Below are 27,493 nucleotides of genomic sequence, written 5' to 3'. Positions count from 1 at the left end.
AGGAATAATGTTACATTGGGTACAACCAAATGCTTCACAATTCTGTGAACATTGACAATTCTGTTTTTGAGCATTGAGAATCAGAAGATTATTTGTAAGTGTATGTCATGTGTCCTTGTTGTAATTTCCACTTCCTTTCCTCCACCCCAATTGTCTTTTTCTTCTCTAGGTGATATCCCAATTATTCCACTTAATTTTGTCGTGATCTCCCTGGAGAGTTTGTTTCACAGGGATACAGTGGAAGGATGTGTGAAGGAGACGCTGCTTTTTTTGTCACGATCTATTTCCATCAAACAAAACGTGGAGTTTACGTTCAAAGGAATCGGGGTCCTGGTGATCAGAGACGGCAGGGTGAAGATGAGGTTTTTCAGGGACTTTCTTTGCACAATGGATGGAAGTGGGGCTCTGGCAAAAGCCCTAGCAAATGTAAATGGAGATTTCTCTTCACCCAACCCTCTCCCCCGCATAGCTCTGAATCACCCGTAAGGGTGTCATCATTAGGGGAAATCCAGGTTGACATATTTTAAATGGCAATTACTTCAAGTACAAAAAAGTGCTTATGTATAGATGATAACTCTGACAAAAAGGTTAGAAGGGTGAAATAACTTGAAACCAAGTTTTGAGTCAATACTATCTAAAAATATAAATAGGATAAAAAAACTCTTACAATTCTGAATGTTTTATGGTATCTTATAGCTTAAAAAGTTTTCCCACATATGTTATTTTGAGTCCCAAAATGTTATAAAACCAGCATTAATCACTATCCTGATTTTACAAATGAGAAAAATGAGAGCTGAGAGGTCGCTTGGGAAGCTTGAAGGCGGGTTGCTGATAAGTGGTAGAACGAAATTTAAGCCCAGACTTTCTAATCACTCTTTTTCCTGGTTATACTATTTTATTTTAATGAATCTCTACAATGAAATCTAATTCGAGTCATACAGATGGAACTTTAGCTTTTAATTTGCCATGTTGGCGAAGAAATTTTATAGTTGACCCCATCATGGTTCACCATGAAGTGCTGGTGTGGCCCTCACGTTGAGCTGTGTATAGGGTTTCAGGAGGCAGCGAAATAGTCAATCCACAGGACTAATTGAATGCTTAGTGCTTTAGGGGCACCTCTGGGAACTGACATATTTCTTGTGAATGAATTGGATCATCGCAAATATTATATAATCCTGCGTCTGCCTAGAGCAAAAGCCTGACTTTTAAATGGAAAAGTCTATAAAATGAAAGGCTATAAATACGGTCTAAATCTGCCCTTTACTTGCTGCTTTCATGACGCTCAGGAATGCAGGGTTAGGAGCCGGAGTTGTGCGTAGTTGAGGCTTCAGTGTCTTTCCACAATCTGGCTTCACACGGATTGTTAAGAGGGATGCCACGCCTGTGTGTGGAAAGTGGAAACACACACAGCTACCACCCTCTCTTTTCCATGAACATACAAGGCAGGACCTGCAAAATCAGAAGCAAAGCCAAAGCACTGGCCCATCTCCAACCTTCAGGGGTTCTACAGAACGCGGTAGCCTCCATAGATGCGTAACGGAGAGGATCACGTTTTAATTGGCCTGCCGCACTCTCAGATGTACTTTTTAAGGGGCGTTTTCTTAAAGAACGAGTCCTGAGAGACATTCTCTGAGAAAGGGTTCGGAGGCCACAGCGGATGGGGAGCTGCGGCACGTATCCCCTCATGGCCAGAGCACGGTATAGGATCTGAGAGGTCTGGCTGGAAGGAAGCCTCTTGACCTGTCTGAATGTCTTTAATCATGGAACTTTAGGTGAATCCAATACTCGTTAACATCTTTAAAACACACACTGGGAAACTACTGTAAAGTGGTGGGAGCGATTATTTTCCCCCAAATGTCCTATTCCTGAACCCGAGCACTAGCCTTCTGGTAGCTCCCTTGGGAGTCAGCTGTCTGCTTATTTCAGGGATGTTGCTTTTGCTTATAACATTTAAAAAACCTCTTTCTGGGAATTCCTTCAAAGCCTGTTGTGAGTTATATCATCATTCTGAAAGAATAACTTTATACTAGTATAATGTAATACTGTGATCATTTTATAATGTAAGGAGAATTGTAATAGCTGCTGTTTGTTGAGTGCTTACTCTGTGCTGGTCACTTCCATAGAGTACTTCATAAAAATCCTATAAATTAGGCCCAATTATTATCCCCAGATATCTGGGGTCTAGGGCTACATAGCTGTTAGCAGTGTGGGGGTTTGAATATGACTCCCCCTGAATCCAAACTCTTCTTTTATTTTTTTTTTATTTTATTTTTTATTTTTATTTTTTTATCCTCACCCGAGGAGATTTTTCCATTTTTTGTACAGATAGAGTGGGAGGGAGAGAGAGGAAGAGAGAGAGAGGAGAGGGAAACATCGATGTGAAAGGGACACATCGAGTGGCTGCCACCCGCACGACCAACCAGGGCCGGGGACAAACTGCAACCGAGGTACATGCCCTTAGCGGGAACCGAACCCGGGTCTCTCTGGACCGCAGGCGGACGCTCTAACCGCTGAGCCAAATCGGCCAGGGCCAAACTCTTCTTTTAAAACCCATAGCCCAGTTTTAGAGTTAGCTGGGTCAAGAGTGGAATTAGTCCTTTGTTCATTTTCCTGAGAGTTTTAATAATCGGCTGTCCTCTGAAAGATGTGTCAAAGAAGCCACCCCTCTGAAGGCAGTTTCCAAAGAGGAAAGGGCTTGAGAAAAGGCAGCCTCGCTGCAGTTGTTATGTGACTCCCCAGGGTGGCAATTTTGATAACTGAGATCATTCCTCGTTGGATTTTAAGCTCTAGACTTTGAGCACTAAATGAAAATAACAGGAAAGAGGATCATGGCAGCCTTGCCTGAGAGACCCTGTAGTTTTGACTGGTCTGTGTCCTGCTCCACAGCTCCGGTGTAACCCTTCTCTGTCCCTGTCTTCCAGCGGCCTGGCACTGTGGACTCAGTGTTGTCCAGCAGGGAGAACCCCAGGGAGCAGCCTAACAATGTGCTTGCATTTCCGAGGTCAGTGCTTTGGTCCTCGGCTCCTCCAGGTACCAGCTTCCTTGCAGCTCTGCTGTTTTCACTGGGCGGTGATGCTCCACCTTTCGTAGCTCATGCTCCTTTTTGTAAGAGCCTTACCCCAAGATGGCAGTGGGGTAGGTGTTGTGGTGGCTGCTGCTGACAATGATTATATAATGATAATAATAATGAATAATAGTACTAGTTATCATCTATGAAGCCCTTACTAGATGCCAGGTACTATAAAGCACTTTCTAAATATTATTGTATTTCATCTCCATTTCAACTATTTCAGATATATATTATAATTTCACCCATTCTATAGAGGTCAAAAATTAATTACAATTTTATTTAATTTTTTAAATAAGTGGAACATATTGAGAACACTGGAGTGAGAGTCAGGAGACTTGGGTTTTATTTCCATTCTGGCCATCGCTCACTCATTGTGTGCTCTTAATCGTGTTCTTAATATCTCTGCTATTAACTACTGTGCATTTCAGGTGGAGAAAGTTTGGGGAATAACAACCAGCTTCCCAGAATATTATTTTCTCGTGTTTCATCGAGTCTGTGACATGTGTTTCTTGGTTTGGAACAGCTCCCTCTTGGCAGGACTGTGTGACACACACTCAGAAAAGCAGTGTGCAGGCCAGAGCGGGCCTTAGAGATTCGTTAGTCAGCCCCTCGTCTTGCAGACGAAATGGCCACACAACTAATCAGGGCCCATGCCAGACATAAAGCCTGGCTCCTGACTGTCCCCGTGTTGTTTCTACTGCACCGCATTGCCCTACTCATTAAAAATAAGTCAATGGGTTCCAAGTCACTTTATGTCTATATTTTGGAAGGCAAATTCGGGTCCCCTTGGAGGTATTTTGGCTGACGCATTCCAGGAGGGAAATCATTGAGTCAAGGGCAATTAGAAATCCTAGAAATGGACACAAGGACACAAATACTCACAATAATTATAGGTGTTTGATTGACCTGAAGTTTGGCCTCTGAATGTACTGGAGGTAAATTTACTCAGACTTGAACCCAACACTCTGCACTTGAGACCAAAGAAAATCTATAACTACTCACACAAACTGAACAGACTCCTTCTCCCATTGTGCCTTTGCAGGTCCCTCAGTTTTGCCCGGTGAAAGGATGGAGAAATGGGGAGGAGAAAGAAGGTGGGGTGTAATGGTTATTTCTGGGCATACTCTGCCTACCAGGCCATGAATCCTTGCCTTCAAGCTTGTACTGTATCATCCCTATGACATCTGGTTACAGAACTGGTAAAGACAGACAAATTCAAACTGAAACCAAAACCAAAAATGTAAATCCAGGCCTTTAAAGCTACTTATTTATATAAGAGTTGATTTTGAGCCCTCAGTGTGGAGGGGGAAGGTTCTGGTCAGCTCTCAGACTTAGCTTCAAAGAGAGTGAGCAGTTGATTTGTACTCAGCAAACCAAAGCATTCACCCCCTTGAGAGCAGTGGGCTTATTTCAGAATCAGCAAGCTAGCTGGGTTGCTTCTCAGAATTGAGGATCCACACAGTTACCTCTCCAGGTCCAGGTGGACAAACATCTTGGCTTATTCCTAGGCTTGAGCTCAAGGAGATGGAGAACAAACCACCCATGGAGACCATTGTAGAAGAAGGTGGGAAGAATAAACCAAGGACATGCAAGTTAAAAAACTGGACAGACAAAGAAGGCATCAGAGGTACGCCAGTGGTCTAATCTGTCACTTTTTACTGTTTAATGAGCCCAACCATATTGCTTAGAAACTCTTATTCCAAAAGCAAATGAAGTTAGATTCATGAATAATCACGGTCTTCTTCTCTCAAACATCTCTTATTCCTAGAATCCGTATCTTATTTTAAGCACTTTATGGCTCAGGCTCTTAGACTATGATCTCTTTGCTGGCTCCCCATTGCTTACAGGGGTCAAAACTCAGATGCCTACAGGGTCCAGGCAGGTAACATAAATGCATCAAGTGGGATGGATACAACGTGATAGGGAGACATGTTAGCATCAATAATAGTTTTTATGAAAAATGAAGAATGGCAATTTTATATCTTTCATATCTGGCCGAATAGAAGATAGTGGATTCTCATATCTGTGCCTTCATTTAATCTGTTGTGATGCATTGTTTTGGTTGAAACATATGAAAAAAAAAACAAAAAACTAGAACTTCAAAGGCTTTTCAAAAGGGTCCTAGGGATCCACAGGGGTTGCCAGATGATAGAGGACCATTCCTTTATCAGATTGTTGATTTGTGGAAAGTGTCATCAAATTTTCTGAGTTTTCAAGAGAAGCAGAGATCCTAAAATCTATTGATTTTAAATGTTGACAACGAATTGACATTGAAACAAAAAAGGCTGATTGGACCCAAAAAACCCATATCAATGGGTGAACATTGGCTTGGAGATGCTGGCTTTGTAACGTGGCCCACAGGATAACATATAAACCCTTAGCCTAATATTCACATGCTTCCATTTCTTAGCCTCATCTGCCACTGTTCCCAACAGACTCCTTTGAGCAACATTGTCTAGTCATGTTCTTCTAACATGCCTTACCCTCCCCTGATGTCATGCTTTTGTTCACTTTTCCCCCTGCCTTGAATGTCCTTCCTTATCTTACAACACATCCCAATCCTATATACCTCTTAGCACACTTTTCACATCTCCTGTGCCCCATGAACACTTCTCTCATCGCTGGTTCTGAAGTAGCTTCTCTCTTCCCTGAACATGTCAGACCTTAAAGACTGCACTATTTGTTTGGGATTTAGACAGTTTGCTTCATTGTCCTGAGTAGCTATTTACGCAATGTATATAAAGCTCTCAGCACTGTTGGCTTGTAGTAAGGCCTCCACAAATGGGAGTTCTTATATCTTGTGTTTGTATCTTACTTTTTTTCTCCAACTACTTATTGAAAGATCTTTAAGGGTGAAGACTTGACTCCTAGTAGTTTCTAAAGTGCCCAGTCAGTTCTTTGCATGTAATAAGTATACAGAAAAAATGTATACCAGGTGGGGCAAAAGTAGGTTTACAGTTGTTTGTATGGAAACTAATATAATAATTAATAATAATACAAGAATAAACTCTGTGTTTCATGTACTCACAACTGTAAACTTACTTTTGCCCTACCCGGTATTTTTAAACCACACTAGGGCAAGGGACAATAATTTAAAGATAAAATGTATTAAAGATAAAGTGTATCTCATGTGAAAATTTTCCCTGGTAAAATTATAAGTTTAAAAATCTGTGTTAAGTACAAACCACCCATTTAAAGTAGAAAGGAAAACTTACTTTTATTCATTCTACAGAGAGGTTGTCACCGAAGAAACTTCCAGATAGAAAAGCTATCCCCTCTGGCAAAGAGAAAGGGGTCAACTTGCCAAACAGGTTTGAGCAGAGTGGGAGTTGGGGGAAGAATATGAAACCCAAAAGGTAATGCATTGACATTTTTTCTGTTACACTTTACTAAATATAGTTTTGAGTCTTTTCTTTTCTCTTTTTGGTTAATTCTCCCTGGAGGATATTTTTCCATTTTCCTTTTTTACAGTGGGAGAGGAAGAAAGGGGGGGGGGGGGGTAGAGAGAAAAAAACATCGATGTCAGAGAGACACATTGATTGATTGCCTCCTGCATGACCCTGACCTGGGTGGGGATCGAACCTGCAACCCAGGTACCCACCCTTGACCATAAATTGAACCTGTGACCCCTTGGTCCACAGGCCAAGGCTCTAAGCATTGAGCAAAACTGGCCAAGGCATTGAGTCTGTTCTTGATGCAGGGAACTTAAGTAAGTATTCATTCATTCCTTCATCCAGTATTCTTGAGTACAATTTATATACTAGGTAATGGGGATAATAGAGACAATCAGCGCTCATGATCTAGTGGGAAAGACAGACAGACATACAAAGAGCAATACATTCAGTAGGTTAAATGCTATGACATAAGTGGAAACAAAATAGCACAGAGGAGGGAACATCTAACTTTCTTGGTGGATTTGTGAAAACTTCCCTTGTTGTTTTCTGAGCTCTTGGATATTATGCCATGACACCATTTCACATTTAGATCAAATTGGAAAGCAGTTTTGCCATACGTGGCTGGCACTCAGTAATCATGTTTTTTGAGTGAATGAATGAATGTATTGCAACTTAGGATGGCTGTGTCTTTTTCTTCTGTCAAAAATTTTCTATTTTCTCCTTCTTCCTTTGAGTAGGATTCTTTTTAAGATCTCAAATCAGTCAATCATATCCAAGGATTTATTGAGTACGTATGTGCCTTGTACTGTGCTGTCAGCTTTCAATTTATGAATGTGTCACAATGTATCAGCTATCATGTGTGCAATGTATGTACTTTCTGGGTTATTAAAGTCATGTTCAAAACCCTAGCATGCTTGTGTGGGATAATCTCACTGTTATGAAATATAATTGAAAGTTCAATGTCTAGTACTTTGTAATTTAGTTCAATCCAAAAAACACTGAGCTTTATCATGTGCCAGGCAGTTTCTAGTCGCTGAAGATACAGAGATATATGACATATGAAAGACATACAAACCTACTTAGATACCAAAGAAATAATATATGCGATGAAGACAACCAACAAGTACAGAGACTGCAGAGGGGAAAGTAATTGTTAGGGATTGTTAGTGAAGGTTTCCCATAGAAGTTGACCAACAAATGTCTTTTGTGCTGATTATTAAAGTAACACATGTTTATCATAACATTTTTGAAAAAGAAATGAGAAAAGAGAGCTAAATAATCACCCACAATTCCACTATAGTTTTCATTTTAATTTATATCCATTATATACATATATTTATATTTGCAGCATATATACACATTTTAAATAAAACTGAGATAATCTGAACACTTGTAACACTTTGATACACCGAACAGTAAGTAGTGAAGACGCCCATGGCTTTAAATATTCTAAAACATGAACAAATGATTGCATATCATCTCATTGATTACACCTTTGTTTAACCAATCTCCTAATGGATATTTAGATGAGTTTTAGTTTTTTAAAATAATGTTGTGATAAATATAATTACACATAATTCCTTGCACACATTGAGTATTGGATAGGATAAAAATGTTAAAGTGAAATTTCAGAGATAAGGGAGGAGACCATTTTTTAAGCCTTTGCTGCCCATTACGATTATCCTCAAAAAGATGTGCGTCAAATTGCCTTCCTAGTAGCTACAATATGAGGGGCTGCTGTCTTCTCAACAGCTTTGCTGATGCTGGTCATTGCACCCTCAGTGGCATCCCGTTTTCACCCAGGACAAAAGCCAAAGGCATTGTTATGGCCTGCAGGATGCTGCCTGATCTCTGATCTCCCTCTAGCTGCACTGAACACAGTGTGCCCCTACTTCAAGGTCTTTGCACTCATTTGCTCTGCCTAGAATGCACTTTTCATCAGGTAGCTGCATTATTTTTTTCTCATTTCCTTCAGGTATTTACTCAAATGTCCCTTTCTCGGTGAGAACTTCCCAGGCCATTGTATTTATGGTTTAATACTCTATTTCTCCAGCATTGCATGGCACTTATCACCATAAAAAATACTATATAGTTTACTTATTTTTCTTGTTTATTGGCTGGCTGTGTGTTCCCATCAGAATGTTAATTCCATGGGGACAAGGATCTGTGTGTGTGTGTGTGTGTGTGTGCGTGCGCGCGCGCTGTTCTTCACTGCATTTCTCATGTTGAGAGCAATGTGCATAGTAAGCACTCAATACATTTTTGTAGAATCAACAACGTTTATCCCCATTTCACAGAACTGGTTACTGAGACTTTGCAAGACTACCAGCTTGTCTAATGCCAGTTAGTTTGTAAGCAAAAAAATCTGGTCAACACCACATTTATCTGACATAAAGTATAGGCTCTTAAACTCTATACATACAGATGCTTTGAAGAAAACTATTCAGATATTTATTTATTCTTTCTTTTATATTTATACTTGCCTCTAAAATTCTCATTGCTCTTGATGTCACACTGTATTAAACAATAATTAATGTTGCATTGTTTTTATAGCTTATCATCTCCACGGTGTCTGAAAAATGACAATGAAATGAAAACTAAATTTCCCCCAGCCACTGCTTGCCGGGATCACAATAAGGCAGGACAGGTACAGTGTCTTCAAATAAAACTCAGTCAGAATCTTCCTCTGACTTCTGTTTCTCAGTGAGAGGTCTGGGAATCACTCTGTAATATGTGATTGGGCCATGATCAATCTTTCTACTAGTCAACCAACTAGTTAGAAACAGGGTTGAGAAATCTCTTACTAATTTTCATTTGCTATAGGCACTTCTGATCAAATGAGAGTTCAGTAAATCCTCTTGAATAGGGGCCCACTCTGCAAATCTTATTTTGCTAATTAAGGTTAACATATCTTGTTATAACACATGCTTTTTGATACACCCAGCCTTCGGAGAGCTTGTGCAGGAAAAAAGGAAAAGGTAAAACTTAATTTGTCGTGAAACTTGGTGTTGTAGGAGATGTGTTACGTCTGTTTGCAACGGGCCCAGCGGAATTCCCCGTTGTACTACAGTGAGGAGAGGAAGAGGAGAGAGACAGAAGATGAGCGACTCCTACAGCAGTATCAAATGTTGAAAGATCAAGAGACTTTCTTCAAACACCAGGTAATTCAACTCCTCGATGAAAGTGTTTATTGAATGTGGGACCGTAGAACATGATTATAAAATGCCATTTAAAATATTCTATCATACGCCTGTACTGTAACACACTTAATTGTTTACACACTGAAGAACTAAACTTAGGTTGTGTCCAACTTTTCACTGATAATAAATGACAGTGGGGTGAACATTCAAGCAGCTGAATGTTTGCACATGTCACTGATTCCCCTCTTCTCCCAACAAGGACTGAGTTTTAAAGGTGGAATTCGTGGGTTTATATGGCTTTATTTTTTATTTCTGGTCAAATACAATCCTGGTCAAGGCTTTTTTCTTCAAATTCATGGCCTTTCTCAAAAATCAAGACAGAATGACACTTTTGCATTTGTCAATAATTGGTCTGTGGTCTCCAATAACTGACCCTCTCCCCTTTCCTGCATTTGTGATATCAGGTAAGCACTTATGGAATCTTCCATCCCCCCTTTTTTTTTTTTTAATAATTTTTTTTCTTTATTAATTTTAGAAAGAGAGAAAGGAAGAGGGAGAGAAAGATAGAAACATCGATGAGAGAGATCATCGATTGGCCGCCTTCTGCATGCCCCCCACTGGGGAGCGGGCCCACAACCTAGGCATGTGTCCTGACTGGGAATCAAACTGGCGACCTCTTGGTGCATGGGTCGATGCTCAACCACTGAGCCATACCAGCCAGACCCATCCCTTCTTATGGTCCCTGTAGAGGGGTTGCTTGAAGCCTAAGAACTGGAGATTAAAAACCGTCTCCAACCCACTGTTATAAATCTATGAAGACATCGGAAAGTCCCATTGCCTTCAAAAGGCAGGTTTCTACCTTGGTTGGATTATTTTAATGTAATAGAATTACATTTTTTAAAGGCTGTATTTCCATGTGTTTTTTCCCCTTGAAGATGAGAAATCTGGCTAGTAGAGAACAGAATCAAAAAAATGCTGCCTATAATCTTGGAGTTGCTGAAGCTATGAGAATCCACAAGAATGAGAAACCTGAATTTTATGTGAGTCTTTTCAAAATTTTTATTGTGAATACCTGCCTCATGTGTGAAGTTTGGGTTCACACTCTGTTGTCAGCAAAAGAATGTCCAGCCTATAGAAAAGTGTTAGAAGAGTTTATTTGAATCAAAATTTTGAAGACATGCCTGGGGGCAAAATCTCAAAGGATTGCGAAAATGCTCCGGAGAATGGGCAATTTTGCAGTTTATTTTATGTTAGAATCAAAGGAGAGAACATAAGGAAGTTACATGAAATCCGTTGGTGGTAGATTAAGGAGGTGAGAGAAAGCAAAGTGAGTAAATCTCTGGGATTGGATAAAAAAAACATCAAAATAGAGGAACATATGTCTCTTTTACATTTGTGGGTACAGGATAGCTAACAATGAACATACAGAGAGATTAAAATTAGATTATTAAATTAAATTAATTAAAATTAAAATACATAAGATGGTATGTAAGTAACAAGGTAACACTGTGGGGTTTGATGGTCTCGTGCTCTGGGGCCAGCACTGGGCCTTTGAGGAACAGGAAAAGAAAGTTCCTCTGGCCTTTCAAAGGTTTGCTGTCCTAGACGCGGAAGGACGCTGGACAGAGCTCACTTATGGTAATTGGCCTTTGCTAAGGAAGGTGTAGGTCTGGGAGGTGACTACCTGCTATGTGACCTGCCCAGTTAGGAATGTGTGGTCAGATCACCCTGTGTGGTTCCTTTTGGTCACGGAGTGTGTAAGGCCTGCCGTGTGCCCCCCCCCCCGGGAGCTTGTCAGTCTGGGGTCTGGCCCCCTTTCTCTTTTACACTGTAGTGCAGGATTTAACTGGCAGAGGGGCAGAGTGGGTTGTGCGAGATTACACTTCCAGGGCGGGAGGGGTGTGGTGCTGCCTCCACACTGCACATTCCCAGTGCAGGTCCCATTAGTCACTGCAGTGCTTGTTCATGATGGAAACTCCCCACCGGGAGCTGTGGTGGGCGGTAGGAACAGCTAGTCTAAAGAGAGAACGAGCATCACCTGATGGCTCGTTGGAAATGCAGAATCTAAGGTCCCCACCCAGGCCTCCAGAATGGGAATCTACACTTGAGTAAGATACGTAGGTGATCTGTGGGCACATTAAAGTTTGAGAAACCCAGCTTCAGATGGAGGCGGACTACCTGCTCTGTCATGGATTTAATGTTTTTAATCATTATGTGCCTACCCTTACTTCTGCCTGAATCCTTCTGCTTTTACCTACCATCTAGGGGTAGTCTGACACTCTGGATATACAGCCAATAAAATCGGTTTTCTTTATTCATCGTCAAACATTTATCAGTGCATTTCTGTGTGCTTGCTGTGCTGGTGGCTAGGAATACAAAGATGAGTAAGACAGGGTTCCTTGCTAAAGAAGATAGTGGGGGAGACAGATTCAAATTGAGCGACAAGAGTGTGGTGTACTAAATGCTTTGGTAAGTCTTTGAACATGGCACTAAGTGAACAAAGAGAAGAGTCATTTAACCCAGACCAGAGATTGGGCAAGACTCCCTGGTATACTGGAGTTAGGAGATGACCTGAGTGGAACAAGAACCTTCCAGGCAGGGGTGGCAGGGAGGGAGGGAGGGAGAACACAGAGCTTTTGAGATTTAGGCACGATCTCTGTGACCTCTTAATACGTTGCATATTATATTTATGACTGCCTAGTTAGTATCTCTTCTTTGATATATCTGTAAACATCTTAAACTTAAAAAGACCAAAACAGAACTTTGATTCTTGATTCACTTTCTCAACCTGTTCTTCTCTCAGTTTTCCCATTTTAGTAAGTGACCTCACCATGCAAACAGTTCCATGCACCTGATTCCAGATTCCTTCTCCTCTGCCCCCCATATCCAAGCGTCTGCAAGTCCAGTTGCCTTTATTTCCAAATGTATCTAAGATCTCTTCATCTTCAGTGTTACCACCCTATAAGGCTGAACTTCTGCAATACGCACCCTAATCAGGCTTGCTATTAGCCTTCTTGTCCTTCTACAACCTATTGTCCACACAGTGACCTTTCAAAATGATTAACCAAAGCGTATCTAATGCTCCCATTGCATTAAAATAAAATATAAACCAACTTTGATCTATCTACCTCTACTTTCCCCTGCTCACTATGCCTCCGCCACATAGACCTTCTTTCTGCATATTAAACATGGCTAAGCTTGTTTTCAACTAGGGTCTTTGCACTCGCTGTTCCTTCTGTATGGGACATAGGTCTTCTGATATTTGCAATGAAGGTGATTCAAATCATTTCCATTGAAAAGCTTTCCCTAATAACCAACCAACTGAATTCTGTTTCCACCCAGTCACACGCTATGACAAGGGCTTCATAGCATTTGTCACGGCCTTAAATGATCTGATGTATTGTTTACTCGCTCACTGTCTGTTTCCTGCTCCAGGATGCAGGCTCCATGAGGGCAGGGCTGGGTCTCCGTTCGGGGTCACTGTTGAACCCTCAGTGTCTAGAATGGCCAGGCCCAGAGCGAGTGTTCAGTCCTCCCTCTTCCCACCTCTTCTCTGTCCTTGCTCATGCTTTTGCACTCTCAGAATCCCTTCTTCTTTCCTGCTCTGTGTTGTAGGTACAGGCTCCGGACCTACTCCATGAAGTCTTTTTTTTTTTTCATCTCTCTCTGTGATACTGGGCTTTGTTCAGTTCTGCTCGGATTTATCCTTAAGCACATTCCTATTATTCTGTGGGTTACTAGCTAGTCAATACATTGGGGATTTAGAAATATAAATACTTCCTGATTAATTTTAGCCTCCTGAATTACATTTATTCTTTGTTGCTCTTTGGTATTCTAGAAAAAATAGATTGCTTCTCTTTCATTCTAGAAATCCTTCCTATTTGATAAACGGCCATTCAGTCCTGAGATTAAGGCTTTAAAGAGAGAGGAACATTTCCAAAGTCTCCTGAAACAAATGGATAATAGACGGAAGAAGGAACTAAACCAGAGAGAAAACAAAGAGCTGATGGAACGCCTGGAGCAAGTGCAGCTCACAGAGGAGTGAGTGTAGCTGGACACGCTCGGAAAACGGAGCGGGAATTTTCACGCGAAGCTAACTTCATGTGAAGCTTATGGGATTGACTCAGCATTGGTGGTTTAGCACAACTGTAACCAAATGAGCAAACTAACCCAGCTAGTTGCCAGCATAACATTTCATTAGAAAAATGAAAAACCCAATATTAGTATAATGATCATTACAGTAATGATTGCCCATGTATAATTACTTTAACTGTAGAGTCTCACTCTGTTTCGTTTTGTGATCACTGATACTGGTAGATGGAAGAAGGGACGTGTCTGGAGCGGGGCATCACTCCCAGCTCTTCCCAGGTGATCTCAAGGCAAAACTGAGGTTTTATTAGAAGTGTGTAGGGATGTCCCATGGAACCTGAGGACAGGAACTATGGGACTAAAGGCCATGTCATAAAAGCTTTCCCTCTGCTCACGCCCGCAGCTCCTTAAATGACATTGTCTTTAGTTATCTTTATTCCAGTTTAAATGTGAATGAATGTCAGTCTCAATTCCAAATTTTCAGGCAAGGGAATCTGACTAGTCCCGTTTGAATTCTCGGGGGCCCAGGATAGGATCAGGGCCACATTCAAACATGCCTAAGGGGCCACGCTTCTGCTACCGAGGTTAGGAAAGCAATTAAGAAGGCCGCTCCAGAGTGAGAGAGTTCTAAAACAAATACACTAATTTCTGGGACCAAAAAATTCTCATAAAATGTGAATGTTCTGTTATACTCATGTGCATTCCCTGGACGTTACATATAAAAAGAATCATAATTTATAATAGGAAAGATCACTTTTCTTTAAAAGGAATCTTATGATGAATCATTTTATAGAATGAATAGACACTTTCTCCTTTTCTATCAGAATTTTTTAAAGCTTGGGGCAAGGAAAAGTGCCTGTCTTAGTAGTAGTGCCTTTGTATAGTATGGTTGGTCACCTGCTTGTACCTGTCTAGTCTGTCCTGTGCTCAATACACTGTCCACTAGCATATGGATTTAAATTATGATTTTCTTTCTTAAAACTGAAAGCTCCTGTAGGAAAATATTACTTTTTACTTATCAGGCTCTTATTCCTATTAATACTTATTAGACATGTTTGATGATGTTAATCTGTATTAAAAAAGACTCAGTAACTAACTCTGCCCCCACCTTCTCTTATCCTTTACTGCTAGACTTGCTGCACAAAGAGCCAAATATATAGAAGATAAGATGAAAGAAACAGAGTGTTATAAGAGAGCTTTGGATGCACAGGTAAGGGAACATTATTAAGTTAAAAATTGTGCGGTGCTCTCACTTATATGTGGAATCTAATGAACAAAATAAACGGATGAACAAAATAGATCCAGAGACATAGAAGCAGGGAACAGACTGGTGAACGTCAGAGGGAAGGGGGGTGCAGGAAGAGAGAAACCGGAGAATTTATGTGCATATATGCATAAGCTGTGGACACAGACAATAGTGCAGTAAAGTGGGGGTGGGTGGGGAGAAGGGAAACAATTGGGGATAAAGGGGAACATCTGTAATACTTTCTACAATAAAGATAAATTTTTAAAAAATTAAAAAAATGTGCAGTGCTTCAATAGCATTCTAAAAATATGTATGAATACTGTAATGTGAGTTATCCCTTTGGTGGTTTTGAGGCCCCTGTTCCTTCCTGTAAGGTGTTGGGTATTTTACTGTGCTCCAGCCTTGTGCATAAAGTTTATTCCCTGGTATAACTAATCTGCATTATGTGTGTCCCTGTTTCAGATAAAGAACAAATTCCCCCAGCTGCCCATATCTGAGCCAGACTCTTTCGAGCCCATCTTTGGTGAGAATGAGGATGACCTGTGGGTAGAAAAGCGAAAGCGAGAACAGAATTACATGAAGCACCAGCTGGAGACAGCTGCTAAGCACAAGAGGAAAGCCATCCTGGACCAACTGGTGGACCAGAGGCGGGATTTGCTGATGCTTCAGAACACACAGAAAGAGTAGGAGACCCCAGATCATTCCTCCTCCTCCCTTCCTCCTCTCCCTGATCCACCCCTCCCCCCCAAGAGCAGACACACAATAACAATAGTGGACACAATGAGGAGTTACTATGTGCAAAATATTGTTCTAAGCTTATTACATGCTTTATCTCATTTCATCCTCACAATTCACCCTATGAAGAAAAGTTATCAAAGTAAACCCACTAAACCCCCTTCCCTCAAAGAACTGAGCATACAGAAAGCTGTACTGATGATTTCTGGGGAGGGGTGATGAAGGTGACCAGTTGGGCAGAGGAGGACTTCATGCCATATCAGTGCAAGTACCTTTAAATTCAAACACCACTTAGTTTCTTAAAAGGCCTAATTAGTTATTCCACCAATGGGGAGTCTTATAAAATCATCAAAGTGCTCAGGAGTTCCAAATGGACTTTTCTTCAAAGGAGTCTCCTCTTTTCATTATTTAAGAAAAAAATTTGGGGGGGTTAATCCTCTCCTGAGGATATTTTTTTCCATTGATTGAGAGAGAGAGAGAGAGAGAGAGAGAGAGAGAGAGAGAGAAACATCCATGCAGCAGGGCTGGGGATTGAACCTGCAACTGAGGTATGTGCCCTTGACCAGGAACCAAACCAGTGACCCTTCAGTGTATGGGTCCCATGCTCTAACCACTGAGCAACCAGCCAGGGCCAAAGGAATCTCCTCTTTTTAGAAGGCAGTTGTACTCACACAAGAAGAGAAGTTATTTTATTAAAATTTTATAAATGTGCAGTAGGATGATGCAAAGATCTTTATGTTCTAAGTACCAGGTAGGCTCAGACACGGAAATAGGAATAGAGCAGTAGGTTGAAGAAGGAGTGTCTAGTGACAAGGGTGAGGTTGGCTTAGTAGAGAGAGCTAAGAGTAGTTAAATGCATGGCTTTGAGAGTCAAGTCACATGTGGGATAGTTGTGCATCTGCCCAGGACAATATATATTTGTATGTCTATATTATTTGCTAAAATATTGAAACATTTTTATACTTCTTGAAAAGTAGCTATTGCCTCAAGCCCCACACATGCACCCTTGCTGCCCCGCCCTCCCTGGGATCGCCCCATCCCCTCTCCAGACCTTTCCCCTCATGCACGAATACCTGGAGTCTCCAAGACCACGTCCAGTCCGTTCTGATGGATGGATGTGGTTCTGCCATTTCACTGGTGGGATATTGCACGTTACACACCTCCTAGGGCACTGGTTTCCTTATCAGTTGTTAGGGGTGGTTGAGGATTAAATGAAATCGTTCTTGTGGACAGCTTCTGTCTCTTCTTGTCCCATGGTGGTCTGCCTTTCCACACGTGCTGTCACAGCCAGTGCCGGGACCCTCGGCACTTGTTGCAGGGATCATTGCAGTTTCCTCCTCCGCTTTGAGCCCTTGGCTTCTCTAGTTGGTCTGCCCCGCTTGGAGTTAGGAGGGTGAACCCTGTGGCCCGCAAGCGGCCTGACCTGAGCCGGACTGCACACGCGGTCTCGGAGGGCTCCTCTCCTCCTGAGAGACGAGGACAGTCCCCGCTGCCCTGCCTGTCCTTACTAAGAGGGTCACGAGATCGCGTGTGGGAGCACGTGTGGAAACCGCAGAGCTCTGAACACACACGAACCGTGGTCTTCGCTTGGCTGTCTCCGTGGTCTCAGATCTTGTTTTCTGTGCAGCTCAGACCCTTGTTACTCCGTTTGTCTCGCGTCTCGTCTCTCCCAACTCCCCGCCCTCTGGTTCATCAAGATGTGAGCGCAGGGCTGTGTGCGGCAAATAGAAGGCCATTTGCTTCCCGGGGATCATTTAGTCTGTGTAATTCCAACAGGCTTGCTAAGGTCGTTTTTACTTGTTTTATTTTTTAAAAAATCTTTTCTGTGTTTGTTTTTAAAAAAATATAATAGCCTTGGCCGGTTTGGTTCAGCGGTTAGAGCGTTGGCCTGCAGTCCAGAGAGACCCGGGTTTGGTTCCCGCTAAGGGCGCGCATCTTGGTTGCAGTTTGTCCCCGGCCCTGGTTGGTCATGTGGGTGGCAGCCACTCCATGTGTCCCTTTCCCGTCGATTCCCCCCCCCCCATCTGGGGGAAAAACCCACAATTCATGCTAATTAAAATGTTAATTGGTGGAGAGATTAAAAAAACATATTAATAATTTCTCCCGTCCAAGTAGTCAGTGTTAAGGTTAATATGTAAACTTTTATATTTTTTCCTATCTTTTACAAATATATTAAAACAATGTGCACATATGATTTTCCTTCCATTTTTGTAAATGAAAGTGATACCTATGAGCTTTCATACATTACAACCTAACCTGTCTTTAATCTTTTTTTTTAATCCTTACCTGAGGGCATTTTTCCATATTTTGTTCAGATAGAGTGGGAGGGAGAGAGAGAGAAACATCGACGTGAAAGGGACACATCGAGTGGTTGCCACCCACACGACCCAACCAGGGCCGGGGACAAACTGCAACCTAAGTACATGCCCTTAGCAGGGACCAAACCCTGGTCTCTCTGGACCACAGGCTGATGCTCTAACTGCTGAGCCAAACCGGCCAGGGCTTTAATCTTATAATGTGTCATTAATTTATATTTATGTTGGTACATATATATAAAATTCATTGTTCTAATTTAATAAAAGAATACTATCTATAATATAGATTATTGCAATTTTACTTTTGTACTATTCATGAACATTCACTTTGTTTCCAGATATTTTGCTATAACAATTTTGCCTTCAACATTTCTATTTAAAAAACATTTAAAAAATCAATTATAGAGAGAAGAAGGGAAAGGCAGAGAGATAGAAACATTGATGAGAGAGAACATCGATTGGCTGCCTCCTGCATGCCCCCCACTGGGGATTTAGCCCACAACCTGAGCCTGTGCCCTAACCAGGAATCAAACCAGCGACCTCCTGGTGCATGGGTGGATGCTCAATCACTGAGCAACCCAGCCAGGCTGCCTTAAACATTTTCAATATGTTCTGGTTTTACATATAATTTATACTTTTTTTGGTTCCTATTGGATAAATTTCTAAAACTGGGCTTGCTAGATCAAGCATATGGAACGCTTTCAATATTACCAGGTACTCACAGTTCGCTTTGTAAAAAAAAAGGTGCAGCCGTTTGCATCCACCAGCAGTCTTGTGAGGACACTAGTTGCCTCCCCTCGAACCCTACTTCATTTTCTTTCTAGGCATTTAAATTAAACCAACTTTTTAATCTATCTTTCCAAAGATAATATAATAATGGCCATAAAGCATATGAAAAGATGCTCAACATCATTAATGTGGAGAACAGAATAATATCTATGTTATTATTAGGGAAATGCAAATGAAAACCACAATGAGCTAGCTGTTCACTAACAAACAATTTCCACATTCCCTGAATCGTACACCGTGAGCCTTGTTCGACCATCAGCTCTCGTCGTCTGCTCTGTTTGAAACAGAGGTCATGTAGCACTTAACTCAGCTTTTGCCTTTCCAAGATAAGAAATAGTTCATGTTTTGTTGAATATTTACTTATGTGAACCTCAGATACAGTGATTCTTCACTCCAGTGAACAAGATGGCAAGGTAGGAAGGTAAGGTTTAAAATATGTGTTTTATATTATACAATTAAAAAATTTAATTCCAATCATATATATGTATCTCTATGGCAGTTCTGACTGGAATAAGCAGTTAGCAAATTGTTCATGTTTTCCCCTGCAAGTCACTTACGTAGCTGTAGGAAAAAGTATTTCACTATTTAAGATGTATCTGTATATCAGTATAATGTATACATATAAGACGGCTATCTTAATTTTCCTAGGGCTTTATGAAAAGAAAACATTTATACATTTGCTGAACAGTATAATAATTTTTTATAAATGCAAAGATAAGATGTGCTATTGTTTATCTTGGATTATAAGATCTGTGGTTGGATTGCCTTGTGAAATATACAAATCAAGAACAATTACAGATTTTCCTTACAACCACACACACTGTGAAACATTTAAGAAGCACTTCTTTTAAACTATTCAAAAGATGAGAAAGGAAGAAAACTGTCTACTTTGTGGTAAACAAAACCACTAAAATGCAAATATGATGTAAAGGGGAAAAATAAAGGAAACCAAGATAGAGAGAGAGAGGCTACCTCACACCCATTAGGATGGCAACTATGAAAAAGCCAGAACATGATAAGTGTTGGCAAGGGTGTGGAAAAATAGGAACCCTACGCACTGTTGTGGGAATTTAAAATGGTGCATCCACCATGGAGAACAGTATGACGAGTCCTTAAAAAACTGAAAGTGGAATTATAATATGATTTGAATTCAAAAGAACTGAAGGCAGAATCTTGAAGAGATATTTTCACACTTCTGTTCATATCAGCATTATTTACAATAGGTGAGCAATGAAAGTAACCCAAATGGTCAACCACAGATGAATGGATAAACAAAATGTAGTTATACACATACAATGGCATATTATTCAGCCTTAAAAAGGAAGGAAATTGTGATGTCACAATATGGATAAACCCTGAGGACATTAGGCTAAGTGAAATAAGTCAGTCACAAAAAGACAAATACTATATGATGTCACTTATAGATGATATTCAGAGTAGTCAGATTCTTGAAAACAAAGTAGAATGGTGGTTGCCAGAGGGGGAGAGAAATGGGGAGTTGGTTAATGAGTATAGAGTTTCAATTTTTTTTTTTAAATTATCCTCACCCGAGGACACTTTTTCATTCTTTGTTCAGATAGAGCAGGAGGGAGAGAGAGAGAGAGAAACATCGATGTGAAAGGGACACATCGAGTGGCTGCCACCCGCACGACCAACCAGGGCCGGGGACAAACTACAACCGAGGTACATGCCCTTAGCGGGAACCGAACCCGGGTCTCTCCGGACTGCAGGCCGACGCTCTAACTGCTGAGCCAAACCGGCCAGGGCTTTTTTTTTTTTAAATTATTATTATTATTTTTAATCCTCTTTCGGAGGACATTTTTCCATTTTTTTGTACAGACAGTGCGGGAGGGAGAGAGAGGAAGAGAGAGAGAGGGAAACATCGATGTGAAAGGGACACATCGAGTGGCTGCCACCCGCATGACCAACCAGGGCCGGGGACAAACTGCAACCGAGGTACATGCCCTTAGCGGGAACCGAACCCGGGTCTCTCCGGACCGCAGGCGGACGCTCTAACCACTGAGCCAAACCGGCCAGGGCGAGTTTCAATTTTTTATGCGGTGAAAAGTGTCTGGATGTTGGTTGCATAATGATATTAATATAGTTAACACTATATATCTGGACACTTACAAGTGGTGTTACGATGCTTGATTTTATGTTATGTATTTTTTACTACAATTAAAATAGCTATAAAAAAGGTTATAAAAATACGTATTGTAAGTACCATTCAGTTATTGAGCTCCCATCGTGTGACAGTCATTGGTACTTTCTGTGTATTTCATTTAATCTTTATGAGTGCTTGAACCAATGCTTGTTAGAGGAAAATGTGGCCATGCTGTTAGGAAAAGTGAATGAGCACAGAGCACATTATTGATTTTTATTGGTGGGTCCTGACACCTAGTGGTGGTTGCTCCCTGTAACACAAAGCCCTTGAGAGCAGGCTAAATCAAGGTCACAGAGAGTGAAGTCCCTTCTAGACTTTATTGAAAGCTGATGGTAAGCGTTTTTGTTTGGCAAGAAATAGACACATATAAATAGTTTGAACCAGATTTAAAGTGATTCATGATAGCAATGACTATACATTTGGAGACTTGTAATAGAAGCACTTAACATTGGGAATATTGGAACATAGTTCTTGAAGAGATTATACAGCAGTCACTTCTATGAAGATTTGACCTTCACCAAACACTCCTTTTTTTTTTTGCTTTACTTTCTTTACAATGTTAGATATTTTCTCAACTTCATTTTCTTTTGCCTAGTCACTTCTGTTTCTTTTTCCCCTTTGTACACCTGTCTACTTTATCTTGTAAAATGCTTATAGCAACTGGTAGGCTGATTGCTGACAGCCGAGAGGCTGGGATAAAAGGAACAAAATATAAAGTATTGGAAATCCATTTGAGATGATTCTTCAGAGCCTCAGAGGAAATCAATAGCTATAAAGGCTGAATTTGCTCATTGGAAACAGGTTTCAATCCTGCTAACTTAAACCAGGATTGAAGATGAAAGGTCCTAAACCCATCAATTATTTGAGAGCTAGGAGTTTCGCTATTTTTTTCCCCAGTGTTCATGTCTCTTAGTACATTTCAAAGAGTAGTGAGCAAAACCAGAAGGTTTTTGTTTAATTTACCATAAAAGGAATGGGCTCCCGAGGCTGGTGCATGCCCTTCCCAGCATTGTGAAGGGAACCTGACTATTCTGTTCTCTCCAGGCACCTGGCAGATAGGAATGCTGAGCTGGAGCGAGTGAACAGGATGAACCAAAGCTTACAGGAGGACTGGGAACGGAGTGCTGAAATGAAGAGGCAGCGGGACCTGGAGGAGAAGGCTTTCGAGCGGTAATACCTGATTTGAACCAGATGTTCTTTATTTGCAAATTAAATCCCCTCTGCTCCTTGTTTACTTTCCTCTAATCATGGGATGGCAAATAGGTTTCAAGGGCCGACTCCAGCTGGTTAGTAGTGGCCGCCTGTGGAACTTCGTAGAGAAGAGAATTCTGGGTTCAGTGAGAAAAGCTGCTCCGAGTATGAGACACGTCTGCTGCTAATATGGGATTGGAGACTGTTGGGCGTGTGTCACTCAGCTGCCCTCTCTGGCCGAATCCTTGCCTCTGCACAGGGTGGCTTTATTTTCTTTTTAGGGGGAGGGTGGGGAGGCTTGGGGCGAGGGGGCGGGAATTCTCTTTGGAAATAGGGAGATTGAGTTTCCACCGGAACACAGCCAAGGCTTACAGCATGATCATTTTCGGGCAGAGTCCAGGGGTTGTGGGTAAGATGGGCAACTGGAAAAGTACGAAACCCACTATGGAACCAACCGAAAACATCTTCCTGAAATGTACTATCGTATCCCTGTTCCCTCTCTGCAGCGATCTCTCTACAATCTAGATTCAGGGACTCCACTCATGGCTTTGAAAACTAACACTAACTTTGGAGAGGCAGCTAGCATTTTCTTATGTGTAAGATGGAATGTAGACATCTGCCTGACTTCGCTAACACAGGTGTTTTGGGGGATCAAATGAGGAGGTGGAAAAGCACTACTCTTAAAAAATTAAAACTCTTTACCAATGTAAGGTATGATTTCATAGAACGTTAAAAACTTGGGGGAAAAAAAAAACATACCCAAGCCTATATACGATCAAATGTTATAAAAACCTAAATATACCAAAATATTTTATTATTATTATTATTTTTTATCCTCACCCGAGGATATTTTTCCATTTTTTGTACAGATAGAGTGGGAGGGAGAGAGAGGAAGGGAGAGAGAGAGAGAAACATCGACGTGAAGGGACACATCGAGTGGCTGCCACCCGCACAACCAACCAGGGCCGGGGACAAACTGCAACCGAAGTACATGCCCTTAGCGGGAACTGAACCCGGGTCTCTCCAGACCGCAGGCTGACGCTCTAACCGCTGACCCAAACTGGCCAGGGCTACCAAAATATTTTAAATTGCCAATTATCAACTAACTGTTATCATGGGTAAAAAATTGTTGTAATGGGTCTTGATCTGAAACTCTCCTTTTTCGTTTAGATTTTCTTTTAAGGCCTTTTTTTTTTGGCCTGTTTTTGTAATGAGTAGAACCCATATTTTGTGACAATGAAGTATGAGGGATGACATGGGAAATAGGTTCCAAAGGGAAGTGGGGGTGTTTGGTTGTTTGAAAGAGCAAGGGCAAGGGGAGTTGGAGACTTCAAACCTCCTCAGTGCTGGGGAAAGCAGGTAAAAGGCAGAGAGATTAAGGACAGGGATCACTGTAGCTGGGTTTTGGAAGAGAGCAGACCTCTGCCCTGAAGATTTAGGTCAAGTGTGGGCAGGGACGCCCGCAGGCAGCAGGCAGGAAGAAGGAAATGGTTGGTTTGAAAGAGAAAAGGCGAAAGCAAACACAAGGTTCAGATGTCTGCAGTGAGCGCATGATGCTCCATACCATTGCCAAGGCCAGCCAGGTAGGCCTTCCCCTGCCTACTGCCAAGATTGCCTTTTCATTTTAAGGCTGCCCTTGATGCTGCATTTTACAGAATTTCACCCATGTAGAAACTTTTGTAGCACAGGGCAACACACTGGGCATGCCCTGCATGATCAAGAGCAGATATTGAAGTGGGAAGCTGGCATGTCCCTCTCTTCATCTGTTTTGAGCCTCCTGTGTCCTCCTCGTCTCCATTCCCCTCTCCTGCCCTAACTCTCCAGAGGTCCCTGGCCTCCTGTGATGTTTCACTGCAAGTGTACTCTTAACCGTGCTGCGGTGTTAACTGTCAACCAGCAGTTTGATGGCCTGATCTCCCTCTCGGTCTCTGTCTCTGGGGAGCCTGCCGGGTAACAGTGCGTCCTCAGGGCAAAGCAGCAAACATGGGGGCTTTGAGGCACATGCAGCTGGCTGTGTGACCTTGGGCCAGTCCTGTGTTCTCTGAGGGTCTCGGGGGGCGTGGCTGGGGAGGAGGGCCGGGTCAGTACTGTGCAGGCACCTGAGCCTTTTATTTCCTGGGGAATGAGGAGCTGGCAGAGGACTGGAAGCAGGAGAGGCCATGCTGGGGTGAACTGCAGGTGGCAGTGTGGAGGGGGAGAGACTGCACGTGGGAGAGGACAGGTGGGTGGTAAGCTCCTGGAGGGCGGGGGTCCAGGTATTACTTTTCTTTTGCATCCCTTCCACTGCCCTGGCTTCCACGCCAGGCCCTGAGCAAGGACTCCGGGACCGTGCGCTCACGGCTGCTCCTCCTGACCCCTCCCCAGGGCCGCAGACAAGCTGTTCCTGCTGGACCAGTGTGAGAAGTACCAGCGCTGCAAGCAGTGCCAGAGGAGCACCTCCAACGTGGGCCACAGCAACCTGTGGCCACTGAACAAGTACCTGCGGGGGTCCCGGCTGTTTGTGTGACCCCAGAGTTTGGACCTGCGTTTCCTGGAGCCAGTTTTTATATTTTTAATGTTTGAAAAATTGTGTTACACGGTTTGGGTGCTTTTGGGAGGAGCTTGCTTTTTTAGCCGCTTATTGAATTCATGTAGACAGGTTCTCCCCTCCTGTCTTCCCTCCATACCCGTGGTACCCCACTGCCACTGGGGCTGGGGATGGGATCCAGCTTTGTTCTGGCTGTGGGGGTGCTGCTGACCCAGCCCTGCCACTCCCCTGTGACTTTGTGAAACACACGATATCTTTTCTTCATCTGTAATGAATAATGTCATAATAAATATTTTCTATCTGCCTGACTGTGTATAACAATTCATATTGGTAAATTAAAAACTATGTTTTTATTGACTTAAGGAAGAGGGGGAGGGAGGGAGAGAGAAACACTGATCGGCTGCCTCCTGCACAACCCCTCCTGGGGATGGAGCCTGAAACCCAGGCATGTGCCCTGAGCTGGCAACCAGCCAGGGCTTAGTAAACATTTTTTAAAGGTAGAGATGCTTTGTAGCTAAAAGAGTTTTAATTAAAAATTTCTGAAAATCTTGTATTTCTTTTGTTATACCTGTTAGAAGTTGTTTATTAACTATTATTTTTGTTTGAAATGTGATATTTTTTCTTGTCTTCCCAACCAAAAAAAAGTGGGTTTCTTCCAATGAACTGATCAGACATTTCACATGCTCTTTGAACTATGTTAAGGTAATACTTGGGTACTTTATACTTTATTATATAATTGATAAAATGGGGATATGTTTAATGTCAGTTTAACCATCTATTCATTCTGTCTGGAAATACAGTTCTGCAGGAGAACTGATTTGTCATTGTTCACATTCACCAGCTGGTACAAGAGCTTAAACATTTAAAAAAAATAATGAAATGCAGAAGATGGTACAGCTGTGTTAATATTAGTACAAGTAGAAGCAAAGGCATTACTAAAGATAAAAAAAAATTAAAGTCTCAGTTCACCAGGAAGTCATAACAATTCTAAACTTTTTTCATCCAACACCATTGGTCCAATATATATATAAAACAAATATGGAGAGAAGAACGAGTTTTCCACAGTGGTAGGAATTTTTACTACCTCAGAAATCAGTAAGAACATAAATTTGAAAAGAGCAATGCACAAGCTTGATCCCACAAACCCAAAAAGGGCATTGCATTCAACAGTGAGGATCCATGTTCTTTTCAAAGTACATGAAATACTATTATTTCTTTTTATCTTCACCTGACATTTTTCCATTTTTTGTTCAGATAGAGTGGGAGGGAGAGAGAGAGAGAGAGAGAGAGAGAGAGAGAGAAACATCGACGTGAAAGAGACCATTGAGTGGCTGCCACCCGCATCACCCAGCCAGGGCCGGGGACAAACTGCAACCAAGGTACGCGCCCTTAGCGGGAACCAAACCCGGGCCTCTCCGGACCGCAGGCTGATGCTCTAACTGCTGAGCCATACTGGCCAGGGCACATGAAATATTTTCTTGAATTTGACTATACAGACAACCATAAAAATTTCAGCAAATTAAAAAATATCTGAATAGCCCAACCATTGTAGCTCAGTGGTTGAGCATCAACCCATGTAACAAGAGGACGCTGGTTCGATTCCCGGTCAGGGCACATGCCCAGGTTGTGGGCCCAATCCCCCATGGAGGGTATACAGGAGGTGGCTAATTAATGTTCTCTCTTATCGATGTTTCTATCTCCCTCTCCCTTCCTCTCTTTCTAAAATCAATAAAGGAAACAATTTTAAAAAATATTTGAATACTACAAACACCTTTTCTGACTACAATTAAGTTCAGACAAGTTAATATTCATGTATTTGGAATTTTTAAAAATCTATATTTAGAGGCTTCCATTTCTAGATAGGATGTAGTAGGTCATGGAAGCCCAACACTCACCCTGCAACAACCAGAAAAGTACAGATACATTTAAAAAGTCCTATGTTTAAAGACACAGGAGAGCTACAAAAGCAACAAGGACTAGGTGAAGAGGAATTCCAGAGAGGAGGCGCTCTCCTGAGGTGAGTGGCCATTTGTTCGCTGGCAGCATTTACTGATCCTGGACTTGGTCCATTCAGAGGGTCTCTACGGAGAGAAAGAGAAACCCAGCAAGGCTTTTGGTGGTCATGTGGGGTGGTGCAACAGATTGGAAAATCCAGAGGCTTCTCCAGTTTCCTCCATGTGTTGCAAGATGAGTGTCTCAGAAAACAGATACTGTATCAGAGATTTGCATTTGGGGGTTTACTGGGGAGTCATCGCAACAACATCTGTGAGTGAGCAAGAAAACCAGGATGTGGCAGAAGTCGAGTGCTGATTCATATAGTTGCAATAGTGCCTCAGCCCGTCTTGCAGGGAGCTCTGAAACTGGGATGACTATTTAGAGATGTCCCCAATTGAGGTAAGAGGTTGGGCCTTTGGTCTTCAATCAACTAGTCATCGAATGCAAGCTGTCCGTGGGGATGAGGGTGTAATCTTGGATGAAGCATCTTCCTCTGGTCAAGTACAATTCCCAGGGAAGGAGGACGCATCTGTGAGCCTTCAGCTGATGGTACTCCTGGCAGAGGGTGCAATGAGCGTTTCAGACTCGAAGAGGGACCTGGGGGGTACAACCACGACTTCCACTGTTCTAAATACTTGCTGACTTCTGGGACTATGTGAGAGGCTGGGGAGTTAGATTGCAGACTTAAAAGACAGACGTAAATCTCCCTTAATCTCATTGTGTTTAGAAGACAAAAGTCCTGCCAGATGTAGAGGTTTCAATGTTCACCACAACTGATTTTCTATCTTTTTAAATTATAGCTATTCTGGTGAATGTGAAATGGGGTCCCATTGTGGT

General features: G+C 42.0%; 1 protein-coding gene across 2 annotated transcripts in view; it reads left to right on the top strand.

Annotated features, from left to right (window-relative positions):
* Positions 1 to 24,640, top strand: part of CCDC81 (coiled-coil domain containing 81) — a 35,086-nt gene extending 10,446 nt beyond the window's left edge. Inside the window, exons 4-15 of one of the 2 annotated variants that reach the window (XM_036259765.1) lie at positions 170 to 426; positions 2,922 to 3,001; positions 4,579 to 4,697; positions 6,303 to 6,426; positions 9,019 to 9,112; positions 9,480 to 9,626; positions 10,541 to 10,645; positions 13,474 to 13,646; positions 14,826 to 14,904; positions 15,403 to 15,623; positions 21,988 to 22,113; positions 24,499 to 24,640. In XM_036259765.1, the coding sequence (XP_036115658.1) occupies positions 170 to 426; positions 2,922 to 3,001; positions 4,579 to 4,697; positions 6,303 to 6,426; positions 9,019 to 9,112; positions 9,480 to 9,626; positions 10,541 to 10,645; positions 13,474 to 13,646; positions 14,826 to 14,904; positions 15,403 to 15,623; positions 21,988 to 22,113; positions 24,499 to 24,640 (1,667 nt within the window). The remainder of the gene's footprint in view (positions 1 to 169; positions 427 to 2,921; positions 3,002 to 4,578; positions 4,698 to 6,302; positions 6,427 to 9,018; positions 9,113 to 9,479; positions 9,627 to 10,540; positions 10,646 to 13,473; positions 13,647 to 14,825; positions 14,905 to 15,402; positions 15,624 to 21,987; positions 22,114 to 24,498) is intronic. The other variant, XM_036259766.1, reaches the window with a different exon arrangement.
* Positions 24,641 to 27,493: the final 2,853 nt, after the last annotated feature.

This window comes from Molossus molossus, unplaced genomic scaffold (genome assembly GCF_014108415.1).
Source record: "Molossus molossus isolate mMolMol1 unplaced genomic scaffold, mMolMol1.p scaffold_m16_p_13, whole genome shotgun sequence".
Classification (NCBI taxonomy): Eukaryota; Metazoa; Chordata; class Mammalia; order Chiroptera; family Molossidae; genus Molossus; species Molossus molossus.
This window is presented reverse-complemented; position numbering and strand designations above follow the sequence as displayed.